This window comes from Lagenorhynchus albirostris, chromosome 5 (genome assembly GCF_949774975.1).
Source record: "Lagenorhynchus albirostris chromosome 5, mLagAlb1.1, whole genome shotgun sequence".
Taxonomy (NCBI): Eukaryota; Metazoa; Chordata; class Mammalia; order Artiodactyla; family Delphinidae; genus Lagenorhynchus; species Lagenorhynchus albirostris.
In genome coordinates, this window is record NC_083099.1 from 51622962 (window position 1) to 51638539 (window position 15578).

At 41.7% G+C, this 15578-nt stretch overlaps 1 protein-coding gene across 1 annotated transcript in view; it reads left to right on the top strand.

The window, feature by feature from the left end:
- Window positions 1-15578, top strand: part of FNDC3B (fibronectin type III domain containing 3B) — a 357916-nt gene that overhangs the window by 283284 nt on the left and 59054 nt on the right. Inside the window, exons 12-17 of the mRNA XM_060150005.1 lie at window positions 6950-7074; window positions 8343-8517; window positions 10411-10497; window positions 11674-11812; window positions 13648-13719; window positions 13873-13899. Coding sequence (XP_060005988.1) covers window positions 6950-7074; window positions 8343-8517; window positions 10411-10497; window positions 11674-11812; window positions 13648-13719; window positions 13873-13899 — 625 coding nt within the window. The remainder of the gene's footprint in view (window positions 1-6949; window positions 7075-8342; window positions 8518-10410; window positions 10498-11673; window positions 11813-13647; window positions 13720-13872; window positions 13900-15578) is intronic.

A 15578-nucleotide genomic window follows, 5' to 3' on the forward strand; every position in this document is an offset into this window, starting at 1 on the left:
GAAAACATCAGGAAGAGTACAAGCCACGTGACCACAGGGCACCCTGGTGTTGGCCATTCTCATTTTCTTGTGCCAGGGAGCAGGAAGGATCACTTCCAATCTGTTAATCTGAAGGCAGTTGAAAATATCAGCCAACTTCATCTCGTAGTACCAGTGTTGGAAATACCAGCTTCCAAGATTGTTAGTGCAGTCCAGGGGAATTGGAAATGTCAGCCAGAGAAACCACAGCAACCTCAGTCTACAGAATTACTCCTGGCAAGAAAATACTGTGGCCTGAATTAGTTGGAGTATGCGTGAGTTGTATGTATAGAACTGGCCATAGATGTGTTAAGTTCCTTAGCAGGAAACAAACCCATTTTAAGGATTCATCTTCCCAAGTGGTGAGGACAACGTTATGAAGATACTAAGTTTATAAAGAAGGAAAACAGATTTGAAAAAAATATTTTTGTTTGTTTTCAGTTACATAGTTTTACAAATTAACAACTACTTTTAAACATTTTAACTTTAAAAATGAGTTGGCATGTTATGAAATAAATACTTTTTATATACTTAGATTCCATTTTTCAAATAGGCAGACCTATCTGTAAATTGATTTATCCACTGGAACTTTATTCCATTATGTGTCATAAACAGATACCAAACAGAGGTAGAAACACGATTATATGCGAAGGTCCTTTGAAAGGTTATTTAATTTGCTCACTCCTGAGGCTTTAGGCTATGCAATACCTAAACTGCCCAAAGACCTTTGCATGTCTGTATTTAAAAATATTCCCAGGGTTCTCTACAACTTTGGGGATAGCGTTATTAAAAATTTTAGTTCTCTAAAATGTCACTCTGTAAAATGAAGTAACTGCATTGCCATTGATTAACAATTTTGGTTGATCTTTATCTTATAGGAATCTTGTTACATTTTTAGCTTCTACAGAAATAACTTTTAAGATCTATTCAGAGAGGCCTTACTTTGTTGGACGCTTTGAGGGAAAAAGCATGTGTTAAGTGCATGTAGAAAATAGAAGCCTTTATCCAGGCATACTTTAAACATTGGTTTTGGGTACGAGCATGCACACTTCTGCTCCCTTACCTCCTGGCTATTTATAGTACAGGAGGAATTTATAGAAGTTTACTGAAAAACTTCATATTCTAGACATCTGTGGACATCAAAATAAATGACTGTAATATTGCATAACAAATTACCTCAAAACGTAATGCCTTAAAACAGTCACTTTCTTATCTCATGGATTCTGGGTTGGGAATTTGGACAGGGCACTGGAGGAGTAGCAGCCTGTGTTCCACAATTTCTGGCGGTTCAGCTGGGAGGGCTCATTGGCTGGGAGCTGGAGAACCTTCTGGTGGGGTCCTCACTCAGCAAATCTAGTGGTCACTGCTGGCTGTGGTGGGACCTCGTCTCAGGCTCCCTCAGAGCATGGCAGCCTCAGGGGAGTCAGAATTGCGCAAGTGAGCATTCCGGGGAAAAGACAGAAACTTCGTCGTCTTTTCAGACCTCACCTTGGTAGTCACACAGCTTCATTTCCACTCCATCTGTCAGTTACAGTCACGAGCCCATGCACATTCGAGGGAGAGGGTCATAGGCTTTGCTCCTCTCTGGATGGAGAATCAAAGAACGTTTGGACATGTTTAAAATCGTCACCGTGTGACATAAAAGGTTCTCTTGACTCTTGTAGTCCATTCATCTTTTTCCCTTTATCTTTGTGTAGCACATACAGTGTTTTAGGTACTATGCCCTAAGACTTATATGCAAGGGCATGGACTTTGAAAGTACAGCATAACTCTTTTCCTACCCCTGCTCTCCTCTGAGTGTTCTGGGAAGAGGGGAAGGAAGACAGATGTGCCCCAGAGATGCAGTGGTAGGATGGGACTCAGACCCTGTGGCCAGCGCGGCTCGCTAGCCGACGGGGTGTGACTCAGCGGTGCACAAACCCGGCCCTTCTCACTAAACAGATGGGAGAGATTACTGCTGTTCCCTCAGTGATAAGGAAAGGGAACCCATGAGAAAAACTGCTTTCCTGCCAATTAATGTCTCTGCCTCATTGTTGTACTACATGTGTCCTCTTCCTTTGGGCGACTCACAGGAGGTCAGCAAAGTGCTCCCTCCCCCCTTTTTTGAGGGGATAATATATTTATAATCTTATTTAAGAGCTAATTTTAAATTTTAAACTAGATTAGAAAGAAAAATACCCAAGTAGGTAGTAAAAGGGCAGAAGATAAAATGAGAAAATAGAGAATATATTCCTTAAAGTATTTTAAACCCTTTATTTATCATTTATCCCCAAATTTCATTTTAAAGAGTGAAATAATGCTTGAGAATATCTTTGTCCCTGAAGTTTATATTAACTCATCTTGAAAAATGTTTCCAAGGGTGAGTCACTGTCTGCTGTGTAGCCACATGGGTTACATTCTACACACTCCCCCATGCTCTCTTCTCTCACCCCTGCCTCTCTAAGGTTGGGTCCTTTCACAGTCTGGCGAAAAGTTGACATTCTTCAGAGTAAAGCAGGAACTTTGTAGGACCTAAAAGAACATCCGGACTCTGATTATTATTAGGAGTGGTGACCATATGTATGACCCTTCTGCAAAGGGAGTGAGGATGAGGATGGAGCAGGGACACATGTGGGTGGAGTATGTAGCTTTCTGACTGTGGTAAGGCTGCGACTCGCCCCGGAAGGTGGTGCCCCTGCTTCGCTGTGTGAATCTAGGACTGAAAAGAAGCATTTGTTCACCAAGGACCAGATAAATGAGACATCCAGACTAGGCCCAGTGAACTCTGTGGTAAATAGAGTTGCAGTGGCATCAGGGAGTGGGCTGCCTGGTGGCATGGAGATTAAGCTGACCCAGTGGGGTCTAGGATGTAGATAATACGCAGTGTATTTTTGTTCAATGGTAAGAGAGGTGATAGAGGCAAAGCAGGGGACCTCAGGACTGGGGCAGGACTAATCTGATATACGCTGTGTTCATGATTCAGCTGCTTTTCAAGCACTTTTAACCAGAATCGGAGGACAAGCACCCTGGACCCTGGGCAGAAAACAATTCCATTTGTCTCAATGCCCAGGCTGGCGAATGTGTGCTCTCAGGCTAGGTCTAGGTGCGGGATGATGGCAGATTAGCGAGAACTGTGAATTCATTTGAGCGAGAAGAGGAGCACAGCTGAAAAAGGAAGCAGCTGGGTTTTTAATGCCTCACTCCCTGCCAAAGTGAGCACCTTGAGCTCTGTTAACACACAGTTGGTTTGTATTCCAAGATTTCTTCACATTCTAGTAAAGATTAACCTTGTCCTTGAATGAACCCAGTGTGTGCAGTAGAAAAAAATTATTTGGGAATGCCCAAGATTATGAAATGGAAACGAGTCGGGGAACCCTGGAAATCTGCCCTTTTGGGCTTGTGGACACTGGCAGTAGCAAGTTAGTCCAGAACATGCTGGGGCTTCATGTCCAATAAGGTCAGTAGTCCAGTGGCTAGGTCTGCTCCAGGATGATCAAGGGTGTGGGCTTCCAGCCTCCTCTCACCTCTTTCTCTAGTTGGGGTGAAGTTTTTGTTGCTTTCTCTAGTTGGGGTGAAGTTTTTGTTGCTTCCCCGGGAGAACAGGAACTCAAGTGCTCATCTTAGGGAGGTTCTGATCCTGACTGCTCCCATGCCTGCACGTCCATCATCCCCCAAGATGCAGAAACAGGGTGCTACTGGGCAGCCATACCTCAGATCTTGGAGACCAGCCAACTCCTAGACCTTTGGAACCCCCCTCTATGTAACACCCCACAAGTAGCCTAGCAGCAGTAGCTGACCAGGACAAGGCCTTGGCCACAGGTGTCCCTGCTGCCTGTGTTTGACCAGATTATTGATGGCAATGGCCCTACAAAGTGTCGAGAGAGATTATGCATTTCCATTAGGACCATGTTTTAGTAGGAGATTTTGCATGAAGCTAACTTTAAATTATTAAAAAGTAAGTTGTCTTTCCAAGTAAAGCGGTTATGTCTCAGTAATCCTGTGTACTTTAAATTAGATTTTATTAAAAGAGGGAACATGCCATAAATTATAATATCTCAAAATCATTTGGAGCCACGCTACCTATCAAACGTGGAAGTTGTGATTTACCATTGGTAAAACTTCAGACAGTAGTGGCTTGGACATATTTAATTTCTGATAAATAACGATAAACATTCACATTATCACTCCTGTCGTTTCTATCAATCTTTTAGCCTTCTAAAGCATGATCTTTTTTTTTTTAAACCCTATCCATTTTTGTCAACAAGAAGAGCTGCGTAATATTTTATTTATAAATGCTATCTGCAACCTGGGATCACACTTGGTTTACAAACAGATTCTTCACGTCGCCTGTACCTTTGAACGTGTACTTACTCTAATGCCCAAGACTAAAGCCATTTGAGAGCCTGGCCTGGGCTTTCACGGATGAGCAGGGGGACGCGGGAGCCATCCCACACTGGCGTTCTCCATCTTCACCTGCTAACCTCTCAGCCGTAGATTACCTCTGCACAGCAGCGACTCTTCTGAATATTAATTTCTTTCTTCTCAGATATCCCTTTTATATTAAACTCCATGTCATCCACGAGTATTTTCAAGCTTCTCATGTCCGAAATACTTTGTTAACCTACTCCCACCCCCCCTTTTTTTGTTTTATACTCAGTGACTTCTAAAAATTCACCAATAAGCTTTACTTTTTTAACTCTGTGACATAGTTGTACTCTTACCCCCTTCAGCTTCTCCACATACTGTTCCTAAAACTTGATTCTGAAGTTCCAACAACTCTGGGTCATTCTCTGTGTTCCTGAGGTCCGTGCACATAGTTGTATATCTTGGAAGGTATTAAGATGGAAAATTCGGCATGATTTATCTAAGCAAGTTGGAGTTCATTTAGTAATTGTTCTTGATACTGAAGTTGAAAAAAATTTTTTTTTAATGTTAGCAATATAGGAAAACATCTTGAAGGTCACAGAATGCCTCTGTCCCCATTCTTTAGTGAGCCCCAGTGCTCTGGCCCCTTAAAAATCAAAGTCTAGTTTCCATCATTGATGCCTCCCCACTCTTTTTTTCTCATTTAAACCACTTTTTTTCTCATTTAAGCCCGGTTTTCACCAAAGTAAAGCAAATCAACCTAGTAAGGAAGAGGCTGCTTTTATTTACTGGCTGTAGTTCTAAGCACGAGAAATGGGCAAAGGAGACCAAACAAAGAAATAGGAAAAATGAGGCATTGAAGGGGAGCCAACATTGGGTTTGGAAGGGATGAGGCTTCCGTGGCAGCAGGATGTGCCTTTCTTGCACTGTTTACTCTGAGCTCAGAAGTAGTGGAGGAAAGAAGGTAGATCACGCTACTGCCTGAAATGGATACAGAACATACCAGGGCATGCAGCGCCTAGAGTGTAATCAGACACTGGATGTAATTATGCAAATGTATGCGTAAACAGGTTTTCTGTGAATAAATTGTCTGCAGCAACCTTAACACTCAAGGTTAAAGTAAGCATAAGGGCGTGATTTGCAAGTCACAGGGTGACTTTGCTAAAGTAGCCACTGAAAGACATGTTTGACTGCCTGCCCACCCCACTCCCCATTTTCCATAGTTGCACCTGAATGTACTTTGAACCCTTGATAAAATGAACTTTGGATCTTAAGGACTGTTAGGGCTTCTACTCCCTTCCTTGGAAAAAGGGTACCACCTTGCTTGTGAGGGGCGAGTTGGGAAGAGTTTGAGGATGAATGTGGCATGGTCGTTTTTAATCTGTTCAACCTAGTGATACTTCAAGCTAGTTGTATATTTATTTATTTATTTATTTATTTATTTTTTTTTTTTGTATATTTATTTTTAACTAGACTTCACCTGGAATGTTTCTTTCAGTAGTAAGCATTTGGAGGCCTGCTTTAAGGAAGGAAATGCTTAAATTTGCTTAGGAGAAAAATGTGCTTTCTTTGTTTTTTTATGTAATAAATTGAGAATTTCAAACATTCCTGGAAGTCCTGGGCCCAGGCTGTCTGATTAAAATGCTAATTCATCCAGTGTTAGCATGTGGTTTTCTTCTGCGTAAACATAGATAAAATACTGTGGATTATGGGTATGAAATATTCTAGAAAACTGCCGATGTGAGTATTCCATGGCTCTGAGCATGGCACAGCATAGTTAAGTTATGTTTTTGTTTTTGTTTTCTTACTTCTGTTAAGAGAACCCACTGGAGTGTTTTCTTTTTCCTTCGAGGAGTTTGAAGCATCATGTAAGGCTAGGAATGCATTAAAATATGTTTCCAGCCTCATAAGAAACTTAAGAATGGCTGTAATATGTATAGATGAAGTGCTTGTCAGACATTCAGTTCAACTCTGCAAGCCTTGATAGAGCTCCCAGATTGTCCAGAGCACTGCCTTGAGGAGACCAGATGTGGACAAGATGAGTCAAAGGCATGCGCCCAGTATTTAGGGATGAGTAGACAAACAGCTCACTAGCCAGAATGTACACGTGTGGGCTTGGGGGCTGCCACAAGGCGGGAGAGGAGAGCGAAGACCAGGGCGGACTTTCTGTGGCTTGCGGAGCTGCGTAGCCTGGTCCTCAGGTGCTGGGCCATCTGGGGGTGGCTGTGCAGCTCCAGAGTTAGCAATCCTGTGAGGCTGCAGACTCACTCCTATGAGTCAGATCAGGCAGTTTGACCAAGTAAGGAAGAAGATCTGAGAAATTGTGATCCTTCACTTGAGCACTGCCTTGTGCCTGAAAGGGCCTTTTTTATTTTGTTGACAAAATACCACAAGGACCGTGCGTTATCCCTCTCAGTAACACAACTTTCTGTAGTGCCTTTGTGTTAGGGATGGCATTTCACTGTAGAGCGCTTTCCTTCTCTTAGTTTTGTCCATCCAAACTAGGAAATTAAACAGTTGTTCGAAATATTCCTTCATTCTCTTATTATGTTTTTTTAAACTTCTTTGCATTGTTTCGCTGTTTCAGGGAAAAAGAAACAGTGGTTTCAGACAGTGCTTCTTTGGGAGCCAAAAACACTGCAAATTGACAAAGCTGTGTCCGGCAATGGGGTACACATTCAGGCTGGCTGCTCGGAATGACATTGGCACCAGGTATGGCGTTTCCTGGTCCTCATGCCTTTAAGCGTCTGTGTGGTGTTTCTGAGTCTTCTGTCACGTTGCCAAAAGGCGCAAGGTCGCCTGCTGCCTCCACACCGAACCAGTTAGAGATTTTCTGAAAGGGAATCCTAATCAGAGGCTAGAAAGCCCCTTCTGAGGTGATAAATGCCACTGTGTGGCCTCTTTGCAGCCTTGCAGGCTGTAATGCAAAGGCCCACTAGGGGTCTCTGAGAATCAGGAGGAAGGTAACTACAGATTTTGAAAGGAATCCTCTGGGGGCTTTATTTTTTTCAGATTGTGTGCCTTTTCCTTTCATCACTTTAGCAAGCTACTCATTCAGTTGCCTTTTTTCAACTATGTCTGAGTGTTTGCTGATACAAAGAAAGAGTTGCTGGGCCGTCCATTGTTGTCAAGCCCGGGCAGATACTCACAGGACTGGAGGAAATCTGGATTGGGTAGGACACACGGCTTGCCTCCAGGCTGCTAGAGAAAGGCAAGAACAGGTTTATGGTGAAGCATCAGTGGATTAAAGGTGCTCTGAAAAGACCATATTTCAGTTGTACTTCTTGGGGAACTGTTGATTAAGGGAAAAATGTTTTTCTTTATCACTGATTGTTGAAAATCTTCTTAAAGGTTCAGCGCACCATTGGTCCCAACCGTTTTTCCAGCCTAAAGAACTTCTTAAGACCACAAGGTTTACAGCCCTCCTTCCCTACCCATGATAGCCATTGTATTTTTAGAGTGCACTGGTTGACCGGTCATAATGATAAAGGCTTCTACAGTTCAAGAATTTGTAAATGAACTAGAGGCATCTACAAACATTTGGAAAATAGCACCGTATATATTTGTAAAACATCTATTTTATCAGTAGACAGTTATTTGCTCTCACATGGATTTGAAGGCTCCTTGGTAGCTGTGGCTCATAGCTTGTCACCATCACCGCTGTGCTGTGCTTTCTCCTGGGTGCTTTCGGGGGGAAGTAAATTTTTAAATCTATTGTCCTGTAACATGGCATGCTTTTCTAGTAGCAGACCTAAGCAGAGCAGTGCAGGGGGCGGTGGGGCGGATCGGGGCAAATTGAAGTTGTGGTGGGGAATATCCCATAAAGGATCCTTGCCTTCCTTTGCTCAATGAACCTGTCAGGCCCCAGACTTTCCCACCCAAGCAAGTTGCGCAGCAGGTAGGCTTATCCCTGCTCTTTTGAAATGCCGAGACCCCTCCCGTGCTCCTAAACGTGTCTCACCGGGTCTGTTTCTCTCCAGTGGGTATAGCCAAGAGGTGGTGTGCTACACATTAGGAAACATTCCTCAGATGCCCTCTGCACCAAGACTTGTTCGAGCTGGGGTCACATGGGTCACTTTGCAGTGGAATAAACCAGAAGGCTGTTCGCCTGAGGAAGTAGTCACCTACACCTTGGAAATCCAGGAGGACGAAAACGTAAGTCTGGCACATTTTATACCCTCGTGTGTGTTCGGTAAAGTCAGTTTTATCATAACTACAGGATGCACTGGTGAAATTAGATTCGCTGCCTAAATTTGAAACCAAGCTCTTAATTTCTACCACTGTAACCACTAGCAGAAACCTGGCCTTCCCACAGTCTTCCCCATCCAAGTAGATGGCATCCCCGTGCTTTCATTTGGGGAAGCCAGAAACCCGTGGGCTCTTCCTTGACTTCATATATAGTCAGTCAGCAAATCCTTTCAAAGCTCCCTTCAAAAGTTACCCAGAAATCTGACCGTTTCTCAGCATCTGCACAGCTACTACACTTCTTGAGCCACCATCGTCTCGCCCCTGGGTTTTGGAATGGCCTCTTAAGTATTTTCCCTACTTCCATCCTCACTACACTACAGTCTGTTCTGCACACGAAGCCAGAGTGATCCTGTTAAATACAAATACGGTCATGTCAGTGCTCTGCTCAGAAGCCCTCCCATCTCAGTGCCTTCCCTTCTCTTCCAGAGGAAAAGCCAGTGCTCTCACAGTGCTTTCCAGGTCCTCCACATTCAGGGTCTTCGTTCCTGCCCTTGTTCCTGCCACTGTAGTCTCACTGAGCGTACCAGCTGTGCCGTCCCACCCCACCTTTGCAGTTCTGGTGCCCTCTGGCTCTCATGCCCCTTCCGATATCTTTGAGTTACTTCCCTCATTTCCTTCAGGTCTCTTCTCACATGTCACTTCTTTGGACGACCCTTTCCTGACCACCCTGTAAAACAGCACTGTCCAGGAGAAGTTTCTGTGATGATGGAAATGTTCTGTATCGTGTGCTGTCCAGTAAGATAGTGCCTAGCCACACGTGGCTGCTGAGCCCTTGAAATGTGGCTGCAAGCCCAAGGAACTGAATTTTTAATTGTATTTCATTTAAATTGGAGGAGCCATATGTGGCTGCCTTAAGAAGCCTGCAGAGCTGGCCTTCCCACAGCCTTCCCCATCCGAGTAGATGGCATCCCCATGCTTTCATTTGGAAGCAGTGCTTCCTAGCTCCACCACTCCGTCCTCTTACCCAGCTTTCCTTTCGTCTCACAGCACTTAACACCACACAGCATGCTTCATGTTTGTCTGTAGGTTTTTTTGTTAATTGCTTTCTCTGGCTATTATGTCAGTTTCTGATGGGCAAGACTTAACTCTGTTCTTGGGCAGTGCTAAACCCCTAGAGCGTGGAAGAGAGCCTGATGCATAGAAGGTGCTCCGAGATGAATGCGTGGGTGGATGGATGGATGTGTGCATGACTGAGAATATTATTGAGTGAATTCTGTACAGTCAGCTTTCAGTAGGATATTTATCCCGTTGAAGGGTTATGTCTTCCCCATCCAAGCTCTGCTTTCCCCCTTGTCCAGAAGAGGACACTGTGTCAGAAACCCCAGCCAGTGGGTTGCATAGCACGTTGCAGCTTGACAGTAAGGATCTCCGTACAAGAGCCTTTTTTCATGACGACATTGTTAGATAATTTTTTTAACTACATAAGCTTCGTTAATTTGGTGGTTAAATTCATTGTTTAAAATGCTTATTGAGTAACCAGAAAAATTTGCTCCGTGAGAAAAGTATATGGTGACATCTATTCCAAAGCAAATTTACACTCTCTCAAAGAGAGAACATTGTTCTCATTCAAATTAGTGTTAGTCTCCCAATAAAAGTACCCAGATCCAGGACAGATTATGATGTGATAGAGTTAAATTTTTCCTAAAGCACTGTGGGATTCTGGCCCTCTTTCTGGTGTAGCTGCCACACTTCTGGCCCGCTGGTGATGCCGGAAGGAGGCAATATAAAAACCCTACAGACAAGGTATTTAATGCCCAGATTTTATGATACTGATGTTTCTTTCTGGCTTTGCCTTTTCAGGATAACCTTTTCCACCCAAAATACACTGGAGAGGATTTAACCTGTACTGTGAAAAATCTCAAAAGAAGCACACAGTATAAGTTCAGGGTAAGTCAGTCATTTTGGTACCTGAACTGCTTAAAAATGAAGCTGTTTTATGTTTCATCCCTTGACCATTTTAAATCTCCTGTACAGGTTAAAAGATTTTTAAGTTCGCTGCACTTTACACTTTTAAGGTAACATCTGTAAAATACACACCCAACTTTAATTTTAAAACCCACTTTTGAGAAAGAAACCTGTTGCCGTAATGTGCTGTAATAAATTGCATCACAGCGTGGCCAGGTGCCCTTGCCTGGGAAGACCCAAACCAGGTGCCCAGCGCACCTGTCTCTCACCTGCACGTCACACCTTTCTATTCACAGTTTCTTCTTTTAATCAGATTTCCCTTTTCTCCGTCGCCCTTTGCTCTTTTGCCCATTTTCTTTTTCTCAGCCGTTTTCCTTTTGCTCTTCTGTTACCCACCCCCTCCCCACTTGGGCTCCGCGTTGGGCGACGTTGCGTCGAATCAACTCTTTGCGACCTCGTTAGGAGAGAAGGGAACAGCAGGCTGCCTTGTGTGCTGCCCGCTGTTTGTTGATTCTAGCCCAGCGCGGTGTTTTCTAGTGTGACAGTGTGCCTTCTGGAGAGATGTGGTTGTCTTCTGGTTCCCCCTTTCCTTCTCTGAATTTGTGAACCAAACCATGTTATTTAACACGGAGTAGTCACTCAGTAAATAGTTGTCGGATTATCCAGTGGCATGTGTAACTATTGAAGGAAAATGATAGTTTTTGATATTTTTAAAAATCCTTGTTACTCGATGCTGGCTGTGAGATCATAGGTATACTGCTAGCATTTCTCCACAAGGTGGCATTGCCGTACTCCTAAATAAGCAAGGTTATTTTTATCTGCTTTTCCTCCATGTTTTCCTTCCACAAAACACTGTGAACTGGGTGGTGACATACTAGTTTTGTTTTGTCTTCTTGAAAGGGTAAAAATATCTTTGGCTAAAACCTACCTTGTTATTTTTTTTTAATTGTTAATAGCTAAACTGTATAGAAAATAAGTACTCCATTAAAGAAACACTTATAAATTAGTAGTTTGAGACTGTGAGAGAGAGAGAAAGAGAATATGTGAGTGTGTCTGTCTGTGAGTTTATGGATACCTTGATCTTGCCATATTGAAAGTCACTACTGGTTTAAGACCTGATATCTAAAGCACATTAATGTTTTTTCGGTTGTGTTATAGCTGACTGCTTCTAATATGGAAGGGAAAAGCTGCCCAAGTGAAGTTTTGGTTTGTACGACGAGTCCTGACAGGCCTGGACCTCCTACAAGACCCCTCATTAAAGGACCAGTTACATCTCATGGTTTTAGTGTTAAATGGGGTATGTTTTGTTGCTGTTGCTGCTGCTGCTTTTTTGACAGGTTTTTAAAAACTTGATTAATTTCAGTAGTGACAAACCAATAAACAAACAAATCATATTATTTGAGGGAGTTTTACACGTTTGAAATATATGTATGAGAAACATCCTGAGAATTCTACAAACTCGTAAAATTGACAATTGTAAGAGCATTTCATTTACTTTATGATTTTCCTGTAAGACACATTTTTTCTCCTATAGTTTTAATGTATTATTGATTTGAATGTGGTAATCTCTGAATATATTTCATTCTTCAATAGCCTGCCCTTAAAAATGTAGCAATATTTAATATAAAAATTGATTTATAAACTTAGTATTAAAAATAAATTTCAAAATTTAGGTAAGTCATATTAAATTTTACAGAAGTTTAAGTTACAGTGAATTAGGAAGACTAGTTGTTGTTTGTATATCTTTGGAAGTCTTGGAATTCAGGAGGTTTTCATATTGAAGTTCATCATGGTATCTGTGGGGATCTGGTAGAGGGTTTTGTGGCTCACCTGCTGCATGGATTAGTTCAGCGAAATGAATGCCATTAGAATGTTGATAAACATTTGCAGCTGTATGTGAAACATAATGTGTATGATTATCACTAATGTCATACAATAATAGTAACTACCAAACAGGCAAAAAAAAAAAAAAATAGAAATCTAAAATAAGATTTTACCTGGCAGTCAAGTAATGTAAAGGGAATTTAAAACATTATTAAATTGTTATTGGAGACCAACCACTGAGACATATAACTGCTTCAAGTTATGTGGTAATTTTGAGGCAGAATTATTCCCTATAAGATGGATACGATTAAGAGAAACAAAAAATCTAGGTGTGCTTTTTGCCAGATCTAAAGCTTTTATTCTCAGAATATCCTAGAAAGTTCCGTCAACACTGAGTATTTACTTTCATTAGCCATATGCTATATTTTAATTATTGCTGTAAATATCTATTACTGAAGTTTGCATACATTAATGGAAATAACAGGTGAAAGGAGACGGGAATTAAAGTTGCTAAATCTATATGAGTAACCTGAGGGTGTATCTAAAATACAGAGGTGGCCAACTGATAGTAGAAGCAAATTCTGCGTAGTCTTGCAAAAAGGTATTTTCCTGCTCAGAAAAGAAAACTCTTGCAGGCACCGAGTTAGCAGTAGACAGATATGATACCTAAGGCGCACAGGGCTCTAGTAACAAGCCGGAACCTCCTCCTCAAACCGGCTCTTTGGTACAAGTTCTTATTGATCCACAGCTCTGGTTTTATATTAGGTTCATGTGGGATACAAAGTTTGCTTAGTAGCGAACTGTGATGGGAAAGATTTGTTGTATTCTGATCTTTTATTTATTTTGTCAATAAGTTTTGCACCTCCCTTTTCTTCCCTCTCCGTCTCTCACTGATGATATAAGTGAAATAAAAAAAGGATAAAGTAATTTTTAAAAAGAAATATATGTATATTTTGTCTTATATAAAAACCATCAAATATTGAAGAGCAGGCTTCAGAATCTCAAAATAAATGAACATAACTCTTAGAAAAATAACTCCATATTTTGAGTTTTGTTCATGTTTCACTAAATAAGTGCTAACATTTTTGACATTTCTAGCTCTACGCTTTGATAATCAGAAGGTTTTGTGGTTTTGTTTCTTTTGTTTTTCGAGAAAGGAGTTGGGTGAAATAATATATTAATTATTGTGCCTTTTGGTTGAATCCAGAACTTAGACAGTATATTATATGATTCTATGTGTGCTAATAATATTTACTAACAAAAATCAATACACTTTTATAACTAATAAGGCATTTGCTTACTTTCCAGATCCTCCAAAGGACAACGGTGGTTCAGAAATACTCAAGTACTTGCTAGAGATTACTGATGGAAATTCTGAAGGTGAAGTTTGTAGAAATTGTTTTGTTCAAGTCCTGTTTTCTAATAAGATAAACATTTGTATAATAATAGCGGGCAATCATTAATTCTATTGATAGAGGTACTACAATAAACAAGCCTTAATCACATATTGACAGTTTTTTCTTTCAAACACAGCATCGGGGATCAGAGTCTGCTTGAAATGTACGTTTTTGTCGTTTTTAAAATTTTCTGTCATTTCTCTAAACCAGAGGTCCCAATTAATAGAATAAATATGTTTTTTATCTCTCTTGGCACGCTTTCTCTAGAAATTCTTATAAGCAGAGAAAGTGTCAGAAGCAATCAGCAGGAAGGGTAAATTGGAGACAGCAAATGAGTTTGGTGCACAAAGGATGACAAAATATAGTATTGCTGTGGGCTATTGACAAGTGTCACACTTTGTCACAAGTTCAGAAAATGTCTTCATTTTTGTTGTGATTTCTGAGTCATATTATTTCTTCATTACTAGTCAGACGAGGTGAATTAAAGTGGGACAGTGTTACAGATCAGATTCCCTTTATAGTGTCTTTTAAAAAATTCTTAGATCTTCTTTCTGATAAAATTTATTAGGCTTTAATAGAAAAAAGTATAGTCATCCGAACTTTAAAAATGACACCCATCTCACCACTCTGATAATCCCTGTAACTTAAATTTTTTTTTAAAAAGTGATGCATATGGGAAAAAAGGAAAGCGTTAACAGCAGCTTTTACAAACAAGCAATGCAGGTGTGTGGCTTGCTTTTTATTCTGTGCCACGATAGCCACCTGGAGTGTTTTGTTTTTCATGTCAGTTGGGCCCTATTTTAAGCTGAAAAACATGAAAATGCTTTGAGATGGGCACAGCTGTTCTTAACATAAAATCACATTCTATGCTAAAAATCTGACCTAGGAGAGAAGTCACGGATGTGCGGTGGCTTATCGTGAAAACTTATATATATTTTGAATTTTTGTGGCTCTCTTGACCACTGGTGACAGATCAAAAGTAGATGCCATCTGTACCTGAAAGTTAACAACGTTGCCAGTGCGTGACGTCAATGATTAATTGAATCTCCTCGGTAGTCCTTGTTCCCAGTTGCCTTTTCAGTGCAGGTTGTTTGATCGGTAATGTCAGGATGACTGTCGTTAATATTCCCCCTTGTCATATGGCCCTAGTGCACGTGGCTTCATTGTAAATCTGACCTAATAAGCAGCTGAGGGCATTTGTGGAAGTTAGTAACTATCATGGAACAGGGTAAAAGTATTTTCCCTAAAACAACTGCATGGAGTAAAGGCCTCCTTTAAAATAGTCTGCTGGAAACATTGTGTTAGTGGGAGCAAGACAGAGGAGGATAAACATCCCAGATTTGTGGGGCAGGCAGGCCGTCAGTCGAAGCATCCCCAGTGCTCTTCACCTGGTGGCGTCAGCTTCACCCAGGCCCCTCCAGTGGCTCTGCTTGCTTGCTTTATTCCAGAGAAGTGGTCAGATAACCTGGGTCACACTGAATGTTTCATTTTTAATGTCACTCCCTCAGGTGTTTTTGTCTTTTAACTGGGGCTCCATGGAGACAGCAGGCCTTTTACCCAAAGGACTTGGTCTGTATGGGGAGGGGGAGGTTTCACTCACTGTGACCTCCAGGCAGATAAGAGCCAGGAGAAACTCTTCAGTGGTGCCCTGGTCTGACCAGGAACCTTGTGGCCGAGCAGCCTTCCGCCTGCCCAGCTGGCCTCAGGGGCTTCTCACACCATCACCACTTCCTAGCTTGCTCAACACCATCCGCTGTCTCCTGCTGCGGGGCAAGCTACAGATTTCGTGTGCTTTCCAGCATCCCAACCTCACAGTCAGCAAACGTAATCATGGTGATATTA